Source organism: Labrus mixtus, chromosome 9 (assembly GCF_963584025.1).
Source record: "Labrus mixtus chromosome 9, fLabMix1.1, whole genome shotgun sequence".
In the NCBI taxonomy this organism is placed as follows: Eukaryota; Metazoa; Chordata; class Actinopteri; order Labriformes; family Labridae; genus Labrus; species Labrus mixtus.
This window is the reverse complement of record NC_083620.1, coordinates 4049672-4070730: the sequence shown is the minus strand read 5'-3', so window position 1 is coordinate 4070730 and position 21059 is coordinate 4049672. Positions and strand designations below refer to the sequence as shown.

The following is a 21059-nucleotide window of genomic DNA, read 5'->3' as shown; positions in this document are numbered from 1 at the left end:
TATACAGACTTCAGCACTGAGTGGACATTCAATAGACACTAATAACTGTACCTCCTCTTGCTGGATTAGACCAGATTAAGGTCAATATTTGATGCATTTATACAACAGAAATATTCAACATGTAATTTATTAATCAGTAAATTGGTGTCACCAGCTCTGTGCAAGCACAAACGTAGCCTAGTTTGAACAACATTTCTGGTTTAGGACAGAGTGTACGCCTTATAGACTCACTGGTTTAATGGGCCTTCTCTCCCCGCTCTACCACCCAGATGTAAACAGACTGACAGCTGCTTACTCTCAGGATGAAGAGACATTTAGGAACATGTTGCATAATAGTAAACACAAAGAGACAAGGGTAGCATATCATTTTTATATTAAAATTCAAATTCATCATACAAAAGATTACAACAAGAGAATTTATTTTAGGACAAATCTAATGCTTGATATAATATATTTTAAACACTGTATAACTTTTTTAGGAGTCATAAACTGGAAATTAAATAAGATACCACTGTGACATATGGAGAATAAATGGCTTTGGTAAGTTTTTCTTTTATTAATGTTTTGGTTTTTTTTAACAAAAGTTTGATTTAAAAAAATGTGTTTATAAAAATAAAAATATTTTATTCAAAGCAAATACACAACTGAGTATTAGGACCACATAGAGAGAGATTTTAAGATTAAAGTCTTAATGATACAAGTTGTACATTTATGAGAAGAAATTTGTAATTCACGAGGGAAAAGTCGAAAAACTCACAAGAAAAAGTTGAAAGTAAAGAAAGTCTTAATATTACAGGATTAAAGTAGTAAATTCACAAGATTGTCATAAATAACCAAGATTAAAATGGAAAATTTATGAGAAGAAAGTCACGAGACTTAAGTTGTTATTCTACAAGATTAAAGTCATAAATTCACAAGATTGTCGGAAATTAACAAGATTTATGTTGTCCTCATTTTGGCACATTTGAGTGCTTTTCTGAAATGACCTTTCAAAGTAACACCTATAACCATAGACTTAAATAACAACTTTAATCTCGCAAATTTACATCTTACATTTTATAAACAAAAGACTTTAATCATTCCAAAATATGACTGAAATGAATTGAAATGACCCTAATACACCGTTGTACAAACAGGATTACATTGAAATTATTACTATACATTCACTTGTTAAAAAACAACATTTTTATATTATGTATAGTAAATTGTACAAAACTGGATACTTATTAAACGTCCTATGATCATTAAAGTCCTGAATCTCTTTTGATCTTAAACTAATTTAAATGTGTAGTCCGACCCCCCTTTTTAGAGCTCACATTATTTGTTCAGTCTGGTTCATTTTCATTTTAACTACCACCAAAGAGGAATGATTTTTCCAGCTAATCAGATTTTTTTCATGCCTTCATGTGACTGATCACTTTATTACAGATAATTCTCATGGTTTGGCACGTGGAGTCTTTGAGAGCGACTGTCTGTCGTACTCCTGATGGCCATGAGTTGTAGCCTACTTTAGCAGCCTGACGGAGTCCCGGGGAGATGTGAGTCAGTGATGGCCGCTCGTCGCGCTGGCAGATGGGACGTACGGTGTGATGACACAGAAGACACAGCCTGCCTCCTGGAAAGCTTGCCTCATCTCCACCTAGTTGGCAAAAGACAAACTGCATCAGACGGCGGGCTCGGAATCACATCTTCAGAGTTTACAAATCTGAAGAGAATTATCACAAACAGCACAGATCTGACGACTTTGATCAGTGTCTCATCATGTCAGAAATAAATAAGCAAAAGAGTATGCTATGCTATCCTGCAGGCAAGTGCACACATAAACAGAAAAGGAGCTTAAGGCTCCTGATGTTGTTTCCTGATGTTTTGCCCTCTGTAGAGAAAGTTCCCCTTTTGGAATAGGTGATTTACTTTCTGCACAGCCTGGCCTGCACAGCAGATATAATTGGTGAAATAAGAATATCAGGTCAGGAGATGTGATCAGTGCAGTCTTACCAATCTGGCATTATCCAGGCACAGACCCACCACAGCGCCCCCACTGCCGGGTAACTTCACCGCCGAGCCAAACTGCAGGAAGCACCAAAAACTTCATGAGTGCACAAACAGAAAAAACACATGCAAGGTACACCCCAAGTCTCTAAAACAGCTTCCTTCAACTGCATCCCTCTCTTGCAAGAGATCATTTGGACCACCGCCGTCCTCATTCATGCACGGCCTGCTCCGACCTCCACCTCAGCGGCGAGGAAGTGTGGACAACAGGAACGCGAGGAGTACAAAGGAGGAATCCATCCTGCATATCATCCCATATTTTCTTTTGTAAAGCGTATCAAGATAACACTTAAGTTATGAATTGGCGCTATGCAAATAATGATTGCTTCTGTTGAATAAAGTTTATTTTGTACCATGGTTAAAGATGGCAGGTCCAGTCTGCTTCTGTTCAAAGTGAGGATGGAGGACTGAGGAAAATATCGATTTAGAGACTTGGGGTGTTCCCACAGATGGAGAGTGGATCCTGCTAAATAAAACATGTCCTGCTGTTAGCAGGTAGAAGAGACTTTGTGCACCTACCTTCCTTGCCAGCTGAGCCATCTTGAGGTTTCCAGGACCCAGACAGTCGTCAGTGTAGACAGTCCTGTGTGACATGTCATTACATTAGCTGTGAGAGTCACAGGGATGTGCATTTTCAAGACAACATAATATTTAAAAGTCCCTGGGATCTATTCGAAGATTATTTGAGATTATTTGTGTTTCTGGTTAGACTTCACCGTGTTTACATCAGGTGTGGAGACTAAAAATAAAAACTACACCCCGTCTGTGTGGCCACAACGCCGGTAAGTGTGCTGTTTACCTCCGCAGCTCAAAGTTCTGGTCCATCAGCTGTGCCAGGCGGCTCCAGTCTTTGTCCTGTAGAGCCGTCCTGAGGGGGAGGACATTTTGGGTCAGTGTGATGGTAACTGCTCTTAGTTACTAAACTTCTTAAACACCACATAAAAGAGAATGGTTTCAACATGCAGCTAATAAACTCTTTTACATGGTTTGTCTATGAACCATCGACCGAATGTCAGGAGTGGACACACAGACAGTAAGGCAACATCTGTGGACTCTTATTTAGAGGGAGTGAATGTGGTATTTTGGCCGTCGCTGTCTTGTTTGTTTTGGAACCAGAAGTGACCTTATTTGGACCCAGAGATGGGACTGGAGTTTCAGACCATAAGAGACTTGATATAGTTTATATTACGTTTGTTCTGATATCAGAATGAACATAACAGTAACCTCCTCGAGTGTCTCCATGTCTGTAGTTTACATCCCACACACATCTGGTAGTTGTACACAGTCCAGAGTGCTCTGGTGTGCCCTCTAGAGGTGTCCTCCAGTAACACATGTTGTGTATAGTCCAGTATACTATTATGTTCATGATGCAGCTGATTGTGTAAGCGAATGAAAGGTGAAACAGCAGAAATATCTCCAACCTTGGACTGTGGTGCAAATACTACACATGAAACCTCTGATCTAATGCGTTATCTGAAGTGAATTATTGACCACTTTACACCTTAAAGAGGACATATTATCCCCCTTCTCCATCATTTCAAACAGTCCCCTGTGGTCTAAATGAAACATCTGTGCTGTGCTTTGGTCAAAATATAACATGAATCAAGCACCAGAGGAGGTTTGTGACCCTGTATAAACCAGCTCTCTCAGAACGCTCCGTTTTGGTGTGTGTGTCTCTTTAAATGCAATGACCCCGCCCCCTGAGGTTTCCCCGTAGACATCACTCCTCTGTAGCGAGAATAAAAATGGCGGACCTGCGCAAAAGTTTTGCTCTTGTCTGGGGGTGGAGTCCATGGGTGGAGATATCAGGGGAGGGGAGGGGATTTTCTTTTACCAGAATCCCACTGTGACATCACAAGGAGAGCAAATTTGAAACAGAGCATTTTTCTCTGTGTTGTGAGACTTATGCAGACCACAAACAAAGGACTGGATGGACACATTTTGTGGGTCTGTAGACACTCAGGTTGCCCAAATATATGTTCAGAAACACTGTAGAAGTGGATTTTTCACAATATGTCCCCTTTAAAGAAATTCAACCAACCTTGCTTGATCTGTAAGCTCTGCAAAGGTCTTCATGGCTTCAACTACCAGAGGCTCTCCTGTGGGGCGACAGAGCAACATCAACCAAAGAACCTTCCTGTCACCTTTGAGGACTTTTTAGCTGCTTATAAAACACACTGAAATTAAAACTGAAGCCTCTATGTGAGATACAAATGCAAACCAGAACATCAGTATTAAGTTTATTTAATGCCTGAAATCCCCGCTGTGGTGTTGGTGTCACACTAAGTAAATTACAGCTCGTTTGACGACAAAGCATCTGCTGTTAACATTTTCCAAAGCAAAGATTCACAGTGAGGGATTTGTTAAAAGCACAACTGACACGTCTACGGGACATAATGTGCAAAGAAAAAAGATGTACCGGTATATGGAGTTTGATATGATAGGGTAATCCAATCTAATTTTTTGGCAGCTAAAACTTGAATTTTGTGTCGTTTAAAACTTTGAAGTAGATGTTGATAATTTCAATCCCAAAAAATCTGGATCATCCTGATCCCATCAGAGAGCTGGAGTCAGGCTGGATTTCAGGATTAAATTGTCATACATTTTTTAATGAGGTCATAATAGTTATGAAATGATGTTGATATTCAGACATTTTTTATGTCTTGCTCTATTGCTGCAGTAAGATAGTAGATACAGCCGACATGAGGGTTTTAAACAATTAAGGATTTATTCCCTATAAAATATTTCACCAAAAAGCTTCTATATCACACCTGAAAGATTTTAGTAAAAGCAACTGTCAGGAGCTCTTATTTTGTGTGGATTTTGGCTCCCCCTGTGGACAAAGTATGTAGTACAAAGGCTTCATTGAGAGCACTTGTAATCCAGATATGGAAACTTTACAGTCTGTATCTTGATAAAGTTGCTCTGATCCCGTTTTAGTTTACAAAACTAGGATGAAAGTAAAATGGGTTGTCTTTGTAAAAAAAAGGGATTTCATTACCCGCATCAGTCAGATCCAGATGAAACTTTTTTTAAACAACAGGGCCCTGAGGTGGTAGATGGCAGTACATCCCCAGTTTTTAAAGACATTTAGGACGCTCTGGACCAAAGGCACCACATGAAGCCACTGTAATGTCAACACTTTTTTATTTTTTATACTCAGGTCTAATTACAGATTTTTTTCCTCAACTGTTTTTAGGTTCTTGTTTAAATTTCACATATATTTTTATCCCTGCACAGGTTATGTACATTTCTTGTTATAAGTCTATTTTTAATTGCACAGTTTAAGTTTGATTCATCTAGAGGTATTCTTTAAATCTTTTTTCAGGTTAATATACATGTATGGGAGGGGGGGGGGTCGGTTTTGTGGTTAATTTGTAACAAATGTTTCATGTCATGTAACGTCTTTGTAACCTGCTACTGGATGCTTTGAATTTCCCTCGGGATCAATAAAGTATCTATCTATCTAATGTTTGAAATGAAGACGTACCACTGAGCCATCGCTGTCGGATGTTGCTGTGGATACGTCCGGAGTCACTAGGGTCGCTCAGGTAAGCCAGCCAGAAGCGCGGGAGCTCACTCATGTCCATTAAATCATAGTCTCCTGAAGATGTGAAACACACACACATGTTAAAGATTTGTATTTGTAAGTCTGCTCAGCAGCTACAGAATGATGCTGACTTCAGTACCATATCCCTGCTCCTCCATGAGCTTCTTGCTGAAATCCATGTAGACTAAGCCTTCATAGACCTGCAGAAAGAGGCAAACACCTGCTGCTACTTCATCTATGACAAGTGTCACTTCATGCAGTGTGGACAGAGTGCAGAAAGTCTCACCTGTACGACTCTGTCCTGCAGGCCAGCCGTGATGAAAAGTTCATCCGTCTCCACGTTGAGGATGAAGTTGGCTCGGATTGGCTTCGGGAGATCCTGCAGAGTGAATCCCAAAATATAAATGAACACATTCTTAACTCTGGAGATAAGAGGCTCTGTGCCATGAGATAGGATGTCTGAGGTTTTGATTACAACAAATTGACGAGGGAGTGAAAAACCTGATTACATCGATACAAAGGTATACACAATGCTTACGTTTTCTGTTATGTTGTAGAATTTCATAAGACACTTCAGGGTGGCCGAGACGATGGCACTGTAAAAAAAAAAAAGAGAAAAAAAAGAGGGTTGTTAACGAGTCAATTTCTATGCAAATGTTTACCAAACAACTAAACGTGCTTTTACTGTGAAAAATAAATATCATAAAACACTTTGTTTACCTGCTTCCTGCAAGGCCCTTTAAGAAAACAGAGACAAAGAGTCAATAGAGTTTGTTACTTACGGTAAGAAGACTGTGTGGTTTACGTTCCTAGAAGGGACCAGTGTTTGAGTAGATACTCACCACTTGCCGAGGAATGTTGGTGTCGTACTTCAGAGTGAAGTTCTGCTTTGTCAGAGCAATACTACAGGAAACACACACACACACACACACACACACACACACACACACACACACACACACACACACACACACACACACACACACACACACACACACACACACACACACACACACACACACACACACACACACACACACACACACACACACACACACACACACACACACACACACACACACACACACACACACACACACACACACACACACACACACACACACACACGAGTTGAAACATAGTGAAATCTGCTCCTGTAACAGAGCAGGAACAAAGTTGTAGTGTGAAATAAAACGTTGATCATGAAGCCTGATGTTCCATTACAGTTTTATGGATTATTAGTGAAATATAAGGACTTCATTGCAGACTATTTTGTCGCTTTAACGTGATAAAACAGGCAGGGGATCAGTGTCACAAGAACAAATATCCATGTTAATGAAACATCTTGTGATGGTTTTAGTGGGCAAGACTTTTAATTTAATTTTTGTTTGTTTTCTGGGGTGCCAGCCAGGCTGTCCCTGGTAAAAGTCATTTTGTTTGTTATTTAAAGTCACCACACTTATTGTAAAAAGAAACAATGCAAAGGATGTATAAGTATTAAACTAAACCACCTAAAAAATAAGAATGAGACAGAAAACTGCCACACAGGTTCACTTCAATAAATTATGCTTGTATTAGGTATCAGAAAACAGAAAAACCCAACAACACAAAAATATATTACCAGCAACTCTGATCAAAACAAAAGATTTTCAGTCTCTCTCTCTTCCAGTGGTAAAACACAAAAATGATCGTTCTTCAGGCCGTTAATGTTCAGTTCAAAAAAAGTTTCTTCAAGAAAACCCATAAACTCAGGTCACTGAGCGGTCAAGTCTTAGACAGCATGTAGAGACAGTTTATGCATCATAACGGGACGATAGGACTTCAAAACTGTCACTTTAGAAGGTGGTGAACATTTATACCACCCGGAAACTGAGGCTCCTTTTGTTGCACATAGACAGATGTTCATTGTCTTTAATTCTCGGGCAGCAATGGATGAATAAACATAAGCTCATGAACTCAAGATGGGGTTTCCAGAAATGTCTAACTAATAGTGTTCAAATGTAAAGTGTGAGTGGTGTTTGCGTCCATGATGCTGCATAACATAACGTCTCCTATTGCGTAGTGGTGAGCGCAATAAACTGGAGACGATCATGTAATTTAGCCTTGACAACGTTGAGTTTGGATGAATGTCAGAGTTCATATCGTTAACGAAAAACTATGAAGATAAATGTTCATCAAAATCAGCTTTTCCATGACAATCACAAGACGCTGACGATCTGAAACAGATCTTGATGATAAAAAACTCAGACTAGTTGCCTCCTACCTGGCTTTGGCTGCTCCAAAGACAATTTTTTACCTGATCGCTTGCAGTTAGGTCGAGGTCGGTGGATGTTTTTACTACAAACAAACTGCACCAGTGTCAGAAAAAAAGCGGACAGAGACCCGACTTTTCAAATGGTCTCTGTTGGGTTGGATTGACAGCGGACTCGAGTTTGTTTTGACCGAACTGGTTAGGTGTGAAATTGGCCGATGTTTCAGATATCTTGAATTCAATTTTTGCTCTCAAGAATGTTGCTGTGAATATCTATAATTTTTACCAGTGAGAAATACTGTTTTGGACTGGGAGACATGCTGCAGTAGATATCTTTAATATAGAGTGTGGGTAGATTTAATGATAAAACAGACTGCCATGGATGCTCCTCTCACCCTTGTTTGGAGCAGAACTGGTAGAACTTCTTACAGGTAGCCTGCAGCAGCCGCAGACCGCCCAGGTATCTACAGTGGACAAGGAACAGAACTTTATTTTAAAAAAAATACATGAAAACTCAACACTGTGTCTTGTGTTTCAGCTCATGTCGTCTCGTGTACACACCCTTCCTTTCTGCTGATACAGAATAGATCCTGTAGGCTTCCAAACTCTGTCGGGTCATTAAGAGGGTGAGGGACCAAAACCTGCAAAGTCACAGAAATAGTCAGGTGACTTTTTCACAGTGTATTCCCTGATGAAGGAGCTTCATCTTAAAAAAAGTGTGTTACCAAAGTCTGGCTCTCCACTAGAGTGACCTCAGCCCAGAAGTTAGAGATTGACATGGCGATGGTTTTTCCATTGAAGCCATCTGAGGGATTCCCCATAAGTCCAACCCTGTGAGTCATCACATGTTTGAAAATCACTTCTTTCAGTATCCAACAGGCTCTGTGCTGACAAATCCACTGCTCTTTATTTAAAGAAATAAAGGAGGGAAAGGGTAACCTGCGGGAGTGAGATCAGTCTGTGTTTTCTTACCGGGCGAATGATCGGCATGTGATTGGTTTAGCAGGATTGTCTTGCTGCTTGGTGGAGTAGTGTGTGAGCCACTTAGTGTAGTCTGACAAACCCTGAGATGTCAAGAGGAGGCAAATGATCAGAAGCAACACAGAAAAACGACTTAGGAGTGCTTAGATATGAACTCTCTGTTTACAGGGATAGAGCTGCATTTTTGAAGTGGGATTATATGAATTAATTCTATTATTCACAGGAGCTTTCGCTCAGTTCAGACCCTTTAAGGAGAAGCCAGTCAGTGTCTGCACAGAAGCTACACGATACATCGCTGCAGATGGAGCCATTCATACCAGGTTAGTTAGCTAATTTTAAGAAAAAAAACAACCTGACAATGAATGACGATGAAAAGGTATGCTATATTTAGAAATGTAAGTGCTTTAATGTCAGTAAGCCAATTCATTTAAGCACACATGTTCTTCCTGAACCTGATCATGTTAGAGGACTGCAATGCTAGATCAAATTCATCGTGTGTGATGCTACAATAAATCCAAGGTCTTCTCCTCTGCTTATATCCGTTCTAATCAGTGATTCTGAAAGCAATGACAAACAGAAAAACAATCTAAAGGTTAGGATACAAACCACTTGTCCAATGAGCTGGAAGCCGGTGGGGAGCTTCATCCCAAACACGTCCAGTTGTTTCTCATTAATGAGCCACTCCTGAAAAGACAAGATCCATTAGTGATGAGTGAGTGAGTGAGTGAGAGAGTGGGAGAGTGAGAGAGTGGGAGAGTGAGTGTGTGAGAGAGTGAATGAGTGAGAGAGAGTGAGTGAGTGAGTGGGAGAGTGAGTGAGTGAGTGAGTGAGTGAGTAAGTGAGAGAGAGAGTGAGTGAGTGAGTGAGAGAGTGAATGAGTGAGAGAGAGTGAGTGAGTGAGTGAGTGGGAGAGAGAGTGAGTGAGTGAGTGAGTGAGTAAGTGAGAGAGAGAGTGAGTGAGTGAGTGAGAGAGTGAATGAGTGAGAGAGAGAGAGAGTGAGTGTGTGTGTGTGAGTAAGTGAGAGAGTGAGTGAGTGTGTGAGAGAGAGAGTGAGTGAGTGAGTGGGAGAGTGAGTGTGTGAGTGAGTGAGTGAGTGAGTGAGTGAGTGAGTGAGTGGGAGAGTGAGTAAGTGAGAGAGAGAGTGAGTGAGTAAGTGAGAGAGAGAGTGAGTGAGTGAGTAAGTGAGAGAGAGAGTGAGTGTGTGAGAGAGTGAATGAGTGAGAGAGAGAGAGAGAGTGAGTGAGTGGGAGAGTGAGTAAGTGAGAGAGAGAGTGAGTGAGTGAGTAAGTGAGAGAGAGAGCGAGTGAGTGGGAGAGTGAGAGAGTGAGTGAGTGAGTCAGTGAGAGAGAGAGTGAGTGAGTGGGAGAGTGAGAGAGAGTGTGAGAGTGAGTGAGTGAGTAAGTGAGAGAGAGAGTGAGAGTGAGTGAGTGGGAGAGTGAGAGAGAGAGAGTGAGTCAGTGAGTGAGAGTGAGTGAGAGAGTGGGAGAGTGAGAGAGAGTGTGAGATAGAGAGTGAGTGAGTGAGTGTGTAAGTGAGAGAGTGAGTGAGTGAGTGGGGGAGTGAGAGAGTGAGTGAGTTAGTGAGAGAGAGTGAGTGAACTAAAAACTACTTAAACTAAATTCACCCTGTTCTGTTTCGAGCGCCTTCCTGAAGTTTGAGATACTGGCCCTGCCACTTTGCTTTTCTGGAGCCAGAATGAGGAACAAGTGCATGTGGCAGCATGACGAGCCTGGAAGTTGTTCAATGCTAACCGCAGACGTCACTGGAATTATTAAGAAATGATTTTCCAGGTACCGGTATATCTGGTCTATCAGACGATGATTGCTGATGAGTTTTGAGCTCAGACAAAAGAATCTGAGAGTGTTCAAATTAGACCTTCGCTTTATGCAAAGTGTCTTTAGATAATGTTCATTATGAATTGACACTATACAAATAAACCACACCAGTTTTGAACATCTTTTCAACTAAAAAATACTCACTGGGAATCATCATCTATTATACCTAGGAAATCATACCTTCCTGATTCGATTGTAAATTGATCATCGCTGGATTATCCACCTATAATCCTCAAAAGGCGAAGAGAATACGCAGAGGTCCGCAAGGTACTGAAAGAAAACCAAGTTCAATTCCAGACCCTCTTCCCAGCCAGGCTGCTGGTAAGATATAAAGACGGCACCAAAATCTACGATACCATAGAGGAGGCAACAGCAGACCTGTCGAGTAGAGGCTACACCGTCAATATCATCAAACCTCCGGAGACGTTGATGGAGCAGATATGGCGGCTGACCTGGAGGAAAGCGCGTAGGAGCGGGGAAAGGAGCATTCAACGCCGGGCGAGAATCAAGCTACAAGGAGAAGCTCCGAGCCTTCAGGAGATCTTCACCAGCACCTTCTGTGACCTAATGGATCTTATTCCTTTGGACCCACCACTTGTTGTGTTTTCTCTGTCCCTTTTCTATCTCTCTTTGAGCCCGGGCCGTTCATGCTACACATCACTCCCTACAGTGATGATGATACTGTAAAATCGGTAGAAATTCATTAGACTTTTAAGAGGTTCGTTCGGGTTACACTTTTTTTCTTTTGCTGCTGCCGTCGCTGATAAGGGCCCCTTTTACCTGTCACAGGAGGAAGGTTTCCCCTTAGAGCCTCCTCTACGAGGCTCAGTAGGGTCAGGCATACTGTCATACTGACAATTCATGTTGAGTTTAATGATATTTAGTGTGATGTTTGTTCTTTACTCATTTGTTCACTCTCTGTTGGTTTTGTCAGGGAGGGGGGAGCTTACCAGGGACATGTGTGAGGTTGGCGGGGGAATTACCTAGATGCAGAATAGTTCGATAAAAATGGTTTCACTTAATATAAACGGTGTACTCAATCCAATCAAGAGGGGGAAAATTTTGTCAAAACTAAAGAAAGAGAAAATCCAAATAGCGTACTTACAGGAAACTCACCATGACAACTCTGAACATGCCAAATTGAATAAAATGGGATTTAAACATGTCTACTTTTCCTCCCACGGATCGGGGAGGCGGAGAGGAGTGGCGGTTTTGATATCAGGGGCTGCAAATTACGAACATGTATCTGAATATAAAGATAACGACGGTAGATTTGTTATGATTACAGGTAAAATAGAAGGTACGAAGGTGAGTCTCTTTAATGTGTATGTTCCTCCTGGTAGTGACTGGTCCTTCTATAAACACATATTTGAAATAATGACAACAAAAAGTCAAGGGATTTTATGTGGCGGGGACTTTAATATTCGACTAAACCCGTGAATGGACTCCTCAAGGGGAAAGTCTGAGGCTAAAAGTATTAGTAAAAGAATCAACACTTTGATGAGTGAAGTGGGAATTGTGGACATGTGGAGGGAAGCAACTCCAACTGGTTGAGATTACACACATTACTCATCAGCTCATATTGTCTATTCTCATATAGACTATTTCTTTACGTTTAAAAAAGAACTTCATAGATTAAATAATTGTGGAATAGGCCCTAGTACCCTTTCAGACCATAGTCCTGTATACGTGTCGGTTAACCTCAATAATAAGACTAGGTCTACTCTATGGAGGTTGAACTCAAACATTTTAAATAACCCAGTTATCAAAGATAAACTGAAAACTGAAATGAAATCCGACTTGGATCACAATGATAACGAAGAGGTGACGCCATCAATACTCTGGGATGCTTTGAAGGCGGTGATTAGAGGCAAAATAATAGCTATCTCCTCCTATGAAAAGAAAATTAGACAACAAAAGCTCAAGGACTTAGAAGACGAACTGAAGGAACTCAAAAAGAACATTCAAATACCCTCAAAGGTGAGACCAAGTCCAAAATAACAAAACTTAAAAAAGAAATAGACGATATAAACACACATGAAATACAAAAAAAGCTTCTCTTTACAAAGCAACAATACTATGAGACCAGGGGCAAATCATTGAAGCTTTTATCGTACAAGTTACGAAAATAACAAGCAGATAGAACTATTCATAAAATAAGAAACCCTACAACAAGTAAAATAGAAACTAGTCCCGAGATGATCCAACAATGCTTTGAAAAATATCACAAAACACTCTACTCTCAGACACAAATGGACGACGAATATAAGATCAATGCTTTTTTATCGTCAATACACACACCAAAGGTCACGAGCGAGCAAAATGCTAAATTAATATCCAACATAACAAAAGAAGAAATATATTCGGCAAATTGGGAGACTTAAGGGGGGGAAATCCCCAGGGACAGATGGTTACAGCCCGGATTGGTACAAAACAATGCTAGACCAATTAGCCCCGACACTATTAAAAACATTTAACTGGGTGCTGGAGAAGAAATCTATCCCCCCTCGTGGAGAGAGGCGATTATTTCCATTACTCCTAAGGAGGGGAAGGAGAAGTTGGAATGTGGGAACTATTGCCCCGTAAGTGTCCTAAATATTGACTATAAACTGTTCACCTCCATTCTATCAAAAAGATTAGAAACGATCCTACCAGACCTAATACATAAGGACCAGACAGGTTTTATTAGGCAGAGGCAGACGAGATAACATCAGGAAAACACTGCACGTTATGAGACACACAAGAAAAATTTAAGACGCTCATAATAAGCTTAGAAGCAGAGAAAGCATTTGATTCAGTGAGATGGTCTTTTCTGTATAAAGTACTAGCAAAATTTGGCTTACATACAACCATAATTGACACATTTGCGGCACTGTACGTTAAACCAACCGCCAGAATCAAGATTAATGGCGATTTAACCAACTCATTCGTTCTGGAAAGGGGAACAAGACAAGGTTGCTGCGCATCGCCACTGCTCTTCGCCCTGTTCATAGAACCCCTGAGCCAGTGGATTAGGCAGAGGTCTGACATCATAGGGGTACCAATGTTATCTGGGGAGCAGAAATTAGCTCTTTTTGCTGATGATTTATTGATAACTTCAACTCAACCCACACAGACACTTCCACTATTAATGGAAATGCTGAAGGAATATGGTTTACTTTCTGGGTACAAAATTAACATTAATAAAACCCAGGTATTAACACTCAATTATGACCCTCCAATTGAGATTAGGAATTTATATAAATGGAAATGGGAAGCAGATTACATCAAATATTTAGGAGTTGCATTGCCAAGGGACTTTTCCAAAATATTTGATTTTAATTATGGTCCTTTAAACTCTAGGCTAAAGTCAGACATACAAAGATGGAATCTTATTCCTTTTTTGAGCTTAAGTTCTAGGATTGATTCAGTCAGGATCAATGTTCTTCCACGAATGCTCTACCTTTTTCAGTGCCTACCAGTCAAAATACCTCCTAAACAGTTTTCAGAATAGGAGAGGTTAATATCAAGATATATATGGCAGGGGGAAAAGGCCAGGATTAAATATAAGACCCTTCAATTAAGAAAAGAAAAAGGTGGAATGGGTCTCCCCTGCCTACAAGAATATTACAACTCAGCCCAGCTGAGACCTTTAGTTTGCTTATGTTCATCAACCTGTACGGCAGGTTGGAAGGATGTAGAAGGCACAACGGTAAAAAACATACCAATAACAGCTCTATTAGCAGATAACAAATTACAGGGTGAACTGTTGGTTTCAGATGATCCCATGCAGGACATTCTTCTGAAATCCTGGCAGGAAATAGTAAAAATTTGCAGAGTAGGAGAGTCATCTAAACTTCTTAGGTGGTGTGCTCACGATTCAGATTTTGCTCCAAATAAAAGTGATGGCAGATTTAATCAGTGGACATCAAAAGGTTTGACTAACTACTATTCATTTGTCCACAAGGGGGCATTTCTGAGTTTTGAAGCTCTACAAAATAAACATGGTTTGGGAAGGGACAGGGCAGATACTTGCAGGTAAGGCATTACTTTAACCAAAACCTGAAGAAGGCTTTTGAAAAGGGGGAATCAGGGTTCCTGCAGATATTTCTATCTCTTCTCAAGTCCAAATCATGTAATAAAATCATCTCCAGATTATATAACGGCATCCTACAATCTAAACAAGCGAGCACAGAATACATAAAGAAGAAGTGGGAAAAAGAAGGCAATGTGCTGATTTCTGTGGAGAGTTGGGAAAAGATATGCCGGTTACAGTGGATCTCAACAGGGTCGAACACGTGGCGTGAGTTCTGCTGGAAAAATGTTGTGAGATTTTTTGTTACACCCGTTCAGAAAAGACATCAAGGGGGTGGTGATGCTTGTTGGAGACTTTGTGGGTCTAACAGAGCAGACCACTTCCACATATTCTGGAACTGTCAGGTTATTAAAAGTTATTGGAAACAAATTCATCAACATATTAGTAATGTGTTTAGCTTAAACATTCCTTTCAAGTGTGAAACTGTGTATCTGGGTGATATATTGTCTGAAAATTGTAGCATGAATGACATAAAATTGCTCGGCATACTATTAGCAGCAAGTAAAAAAGCCATAACGAGAAAATGGTTAAAAGTAGACCCACCCACCATCGAGGAATGGATGGAAATTATACATGGGATCTACGTCATGGAAAAGATAACATTTTCCCTCAGAGTACAACAAGAAAAGTTTTACATAATATGGTCTAAATGTACTGAGTATGTAAAACCTGTAAGATTGGACTTTAACTGAATTTATTTGTGAATTGTGAAAACCTACCCTCTACATCTTGTTTTTTCTTTTTGCTTGATTCAGAAACAGTAAGCTCCCCGGTTCTGTGGTTCACATGTTGCAGTAAATGAATGATTTATAAGAAAAAGAAAATTTTGGGAAAGCATTATGGACAAAGACACTCAGACTTTCCGCACCAGTCTTTCCCAAGTCCCTGCGGAATGGGGGACAAACAATGGTCAAATAACTATATGAGGATCAAGGAAGTCTGTCAAGTAATGAAGGTTATGTGCAATGTAAACCATACTGTGCTTTTCCTAATAAAAAGAACATTTAAAAAAAAAGAAAAAGATCATCGCTGCTGAGGTCACACTTATTTGATAAAGCATTGACAAACCCAGAGTTGTCCGAAGGTCCTGTCTGTAGCTCGAGGCTGCAGGTTCAGGAAGTCAGACAGGTAGGACAGTGTGTCTCTCCTGAAGCAGTAGAACACCACGCTGGCCAGCCGGGACGCCGTCAGCCCATCCTGCGGTTTCTCAAGGAAGCGAGTTATCCTGATCCAGAAAAAGACAATAGGTTAAATCAAATATATCCAACAGAGCATGAACTACAAAGCCTGTGTTTGAAGCTCTGTGCATCGTAGGAATAAAGGAGGAACTTCTTCTCACCTATGGGTTTCAGGGCAGACTTCCACAATGCCTCTGGAGCTGCGTTTCTCACTTTCCTCCAGCTCGTAGTAGATCATCAGCTCTCCAGTCTGAATCCAACACACAACCATAGAATATTGTAAAGTACCAATGACTTCCCCTCCACAGAAAAGACAGTTTTGATCGTTTTATGCAACAAGTTTTTTAAATAATTTGGTCAGTTTCAGACTTTTAGTGTTTTCTCTGAATTAAATTTAAAGTTGAAATATTGTACTGATCCTCATTTTAAAACACACACATATAGCGTTACAATGCTCGAAGCTCATACTAAATGCGGGCAAAGTTTCAGATAATGAGGTATGCAAATGTTGGAGTAATTCCAGGATGAGTCTGCAGAGGGCGCTAATCGTCTTGTTCTGCAATTCTGCGATATTTCCGCCGAAACGAAGAATTTCACGAGACGGCTTCAAATCTCTACGTAAGCCATTGATTCCACTTCTAACCGGCTCTCTTCTCCCAGCAATGGAGAGAAATTGTTTAGTTAGCCGATCAGAAGAAAGTGGGCACACGGGGAGGGGGGCCTTAAAACAGCCGCTGAAACTAAGCGATTCAGGCTGGAGGTGGAAATTAGGATTTTTATGAACGCTAGTCTCAGAATAATAAGAAGGTTTTTTGAGCTGTTAAACTACTCTATAGGATTCACCCACTGAGGACATGAAAGATTAAATGCTATCTTTAAATCTGGGTGCTACTTTTTTAAATGAATTGTGTCGCCTGAATGACTAATGCAAATGTGCATGTGAAAAGTTTAAGTACGTGACCTTACTAGAAGACATACTCCAAAGACAGACCTTTCTGTTTGTGTAAATCATAAAACTCAAACAAAGCAACTTATCAACGCAGTTACAGACCAGCAACTCCTGAGCTCTGCAGGATAGGTTTACTGTTTTTGTCAGTGAAGTCTGGTGACTTCCTTCCTCCAAAGACCTGAGGAGGCGCGTCTTTTATTTAATCCTCTTTCTCCACTCAAATGGTTTTGTGTGTGAACGTACTGTAAGCACTAGGGCTGGGAATCTTTGGGTGTCTCACGATTCGATTTTTGAGTCTTGGTGTCACCATTCGATTCAGAATCGATTTTCGATTCAAAACGATTCTGGATTCATGGATTCAAAGTCTATATTTGAACAAGTACATACTTCAGGATCTACTCCAGCCATCTGTGAGACTGGCTGAATTTGTTGTTATTCCATTTGGCATTCTACTGAGTTAAATACCTAGCCTTAGCACTTAGCAAGGACTGACTGATTAGAACAAAATAAAAAAGCCTTTTGGGAGTTATGAATCGATATTAAATCTTAGAAGAGAAGAATCTTGATTTTTACATGAATCATTTTTCTTCCCACCTCTAGTAAGCACTACATCATTGAGCGCATTTGCATCGTAGGAAATCTCACCTGTGACCTGAAGAAACGGATAACTTGAGCGATGTCAAAGTTCTGGTCTGCACACAGCATGTCTCCTGCAATCTGTTAAGACATAAAGACGACCCTGACTGTGTCGATTCTAACAAAGTAAAACCTGTCAGCACGGATAGAAAGAAGAGTGGTATACTTATTCGTACCACCATGATGTCGTCCTGAAGCTTGCGGCTGCGTATGGCCAGCTGCAGGTCGGCCACAGCACCAAGGCGGTCCTCCAACGTAGTGCTGCCATCATTCACCAGGTTTTCCAGCGGGAAGTCATTAGCTGTGGCCCAGCGCTCAAAGTGCTTATACCTGGTCAGTGTTACAGAATGTGTAAACTGTTACCGGACTGCAGGAATCAACCCAAAATGAGATATGCAACAGTTAGTACTTACTTGTCTGCATTTGTGACTAGAAACACCTCTGTGAACAGCTGCCGCCTGTAGAAAAAGAAGTGCTGTTTACTTAAGAACGTTTATTACCACAGAGGATGGAGCAGACTTTTATTTCCATGTAACCCCATGTACCAACAGTAGACTGTATCCCACATGGATGTAGTCTCAGTGACGTCACCCATTGGTTCCAGAAGAGGCATTCTGAAGTTATACATTAGAGCCGTTTTCACATCTGCACTCCGGATAATATCTAGATATTTACAGGAGGACATCTCTGGAGATTCTCCCGAACTAGTCGTTCACATATGCTCCTCACAGCGGGGGACTTTCCCTGTCAGAGGGGAGGGGGGGAGGGGGATTTCCCGACGTAAGACGTGACGTAAATAAACAACGCGGAAGTAGCGGCCGTAGCAACAGAGTCCGCTACACAACGTTATAATGAGAATATTTGTCTTTATATCAATGCTATGTGTAATCCAATGGAATGACAACATCCACAAAAGAGAGGAGAACAACATACTGACGAACAGAAAACAGAATGGAGACGTTTAATTACGTGCACGGAGATCGTAGTGGTCGCATGCAGACACTTTAGCCAGTCACTGTATATAAACGTCATTCTCTTCCTATTACTAGTAGGATAACTAGTAGGATAACTTGTAGGATAACTAGTAGGATAACTTGTAGGATAACTAGTAGGATAACTAGTAGGATAACTTGTAGGATAACTAGTAGGATAACTAGTAGGATAACTTGTAGGATAACTAGTAGGATAACTAGTAGGATAACTTGTAGGATAACTAGTAGGATAACTTGTAGGATAACTAGTAGGATAACTTGTAGGATAACTAGTAGGATAACTAGTAGGATAACTTGTAGGATAACTAGTAGGATAACTAGTAGGATAACTTGTAGGATAACTAGTAGGATAACTAGTAGGATAACTTGTAGGATAACTAGTAGGATAACTAGTAGGATAACTTGTAGGATAACTAGTAGGATAACTTGTAGGATAACTAGTAGGATAACTTGTAGGATAACTAGTAGGATAACTAGTAGGATAACTTGTAGGATAACTAGTAGGATAACTTGTAGGATAACTTGCCACTGTTACGTACATGTTGACAGTTTCCCACCAAAAGTCAAGGATCTTCTTTCCTCCAGTACCAGGAAGTAAGGCCTTCGGTACTCCGGTCAGGTGGCTGTATAAGCCTGTGTCATCATTCTAGGTGGCAGAGGTGAAAGAAAAGGATGGATGAAAAGATCAAGGTCATATTCAATACTTTGATACTTGGCAACACCAAGTGTTTTAAAACAATATACTGTCTGTTATTTCAATGATTGATCAAAATGGTACCAAAGCTTTCCTTATTATTAATAACTCTTAGCCTTCACAAAATCAAAAGAGTAAACACCTGTAGGCCTACAGTGTGTGCTGATTGAGAAATTAACTATTCAGACCACATTTCTATTTTGAACCAGTCTGTAAACATGTTTATTTCTGCAGTAAAAATGGGCTTCTCAGAATGGGTGTGTAAGTTACAACCAGCAGGTTATCTGTTTACATAAACCTAAAATAATGCAAAAACAACAACATTCAGGAAATTACAAGACAACAAATTGCTAAATGTGAATGAAAAAATCGAAACAATACTAATATTCTGAAATAATATGCCTGTGAGGACAGTTTGAGAGCTACTGATAAATAGGATATTGTATCGAAAAAGCGGTTTGGTTGTTGGGTTGGCTGTAATCGGGTGTTACAGTCTAAACAGTGACCATGTTAACTGGCGACTTTCAGCCCAATGCATCTGTGGTTGTCATAGCAACAGCAGATGTTGAAGATGTGAAGTGTAATGAATGGCTATTTTAGTTTTTTTTATTATAATGTCAAAAATACTCATCATTCTTTTATTTTGTAAAAATGAATCTCCCCCAACCTTTAAGATGTTTCTAGATCAACTTTCAGAATTGTTACCTTTAGAGAAACTTACTTTAGAAAAATACAACCGAGGACAAATGTTTCAAGACCTCTGGATACTATTCATTTTCCTACTTCATTTTCCTACTTTGAAAGTTCCCCCAGTGGTGTTCAATAATAGTCTTGGAAGAGAGAAGGCCCCAAGTTCGTCTGGAAAGACATGAACTACCATGAACTACTCACTTAGTATGTTACTCCTCACATAACTTTGTAGCTGTTTTTGTGCAAGAATATTTTTAATTTTTGTTTTATTTGATTATTATTCTTTCCTGAATTTGTTGGTTTATTTTCTGTATGGGGTGGGAGTGGAGGAGTATGGAGAAGAAGAGTGTGTCTAAGGATGCTGGCTAATGTACACATTATGAAAATAAAATTAAAAAACTCATCAGAAATGTATTCAATGAAAAACTATACAAAGAGGCATTCATTAGAAGACTTATAACATATGTTGTGTAACGGCGCATTGGGTTGAAAGTCACCAGATAACACGGTAACTCGGTCTGTGCCCCGCTCACGGTCACTATGCACTGACTTCTGTTTTAACCTTAACACACGCTTAAACTGACAGGTTATACTGACAGCAGTTCGGTGTGCTGTGACCTGTGACTGTACATATTGACTGTGAGTATGAAGGCTTCATAACAAACCTGAACTTTGCACCGCCTCACATTACCTCCTTTCTGCTGCAGCGTGAATTAAAAGCTTCCTACCTTAATCTGAGTCTCTAAAACGGTGCCGTGCCCGGCTACCAGCAGTATACAGATCATTGTGGAGACTTCACGTTGTCCAGTTGTTCCTTACAATCTGTACAAACAACACACGGTGCACAAAAAGGTTTTGCATTTGAAGAGCTCTAATCTCCCAGCGTCAATGAAGTAGCCTACTTCCGCAAAAATGTTTCAAAATAAAACATACCAAAATAACACAAGACCTATGAAAGCAAATATCAAGGCATTAACGCTGAATGAAAGTTTTTTTTTTTTAAATTGACTGATACACATTATTAAATGTGATAAATAATAAATGTGTTAATTTAACCGGCACAATTCTTCCCTCATAAATGAAGATTTCGTTATAAAAAACAAAATTTTATTGTATTTTTATTTTATTCTCAAAGATGTTGTACAATTAATTAAAGTAATATATATCAGATAACAAAA

General features: G+C 40.1%; 1 protein-coding gene across 1 annotated transcript; it reads right to left on the bottom strand.

The window, feature by feature from the left end:
* Positions 1–356: 356 nt before the first annotated feature.
* gkup (glucuronokinase with putative uridyl pyrophosphorylase) lies at positions 357–20774 on the bottom strand. The gene is made up of 23 exons (XM_061046005.1): positions 20610–20774; positions 19037–19143; positions 17919–17963; positions 17682–17835; positions 17515–17586; positions 16082–16170; positions 15811–15967; positions 9438–9515; positions 8823–8914; positions 8576–8681; positions 8412–8491; positions 8246–8314; positions 6442–6502; positions 6320–6336; positions 6138–6195; positions 5886–5978; positions 5739–5799; positions 5540–5653; positions 4091–4148; positions 2849–2917; positions 2569–2632; positions 1996–2067; positions 357–1639 (listed from the first exon to the last, which is right to left on the bottom strand). The coding sequence occupies exons 1-23, from the start codon at positions 20664–20666 to the stop codon at positions 1544–1546; spliced, it is 1869 nt and encodes a 622-aa protein (XP_060901988.1). The 5' UTR covers positions 20667–20774; the 3' UTR covers positions 357–1543.
* Positions 20775–21059: the final 285 nt, after the last annotated feature.

Coding starts and splice junctions, on each gene's coding strand:
- gkup (XM_061046005.1), bottom strand. CDS start 20,666: ATGATCTGTATACTGCTGGTAGCCGGGCACGGCACCGTTTTAGAGACT. Junction 15,968..16,081: donor GTCTGCCCTGAAACCCATAG/GTGAGAAGAAGT, acceptor TTTCTGGATCAG/GATAACTCGCTTCCTTGAGA. Junction 2,633..2,848: donor CAGAACTTTGAGCTGCGGAG/GTAAACAGCACA, acceptor CATGTCACACAG/GACTGTCTACACTGACGACT.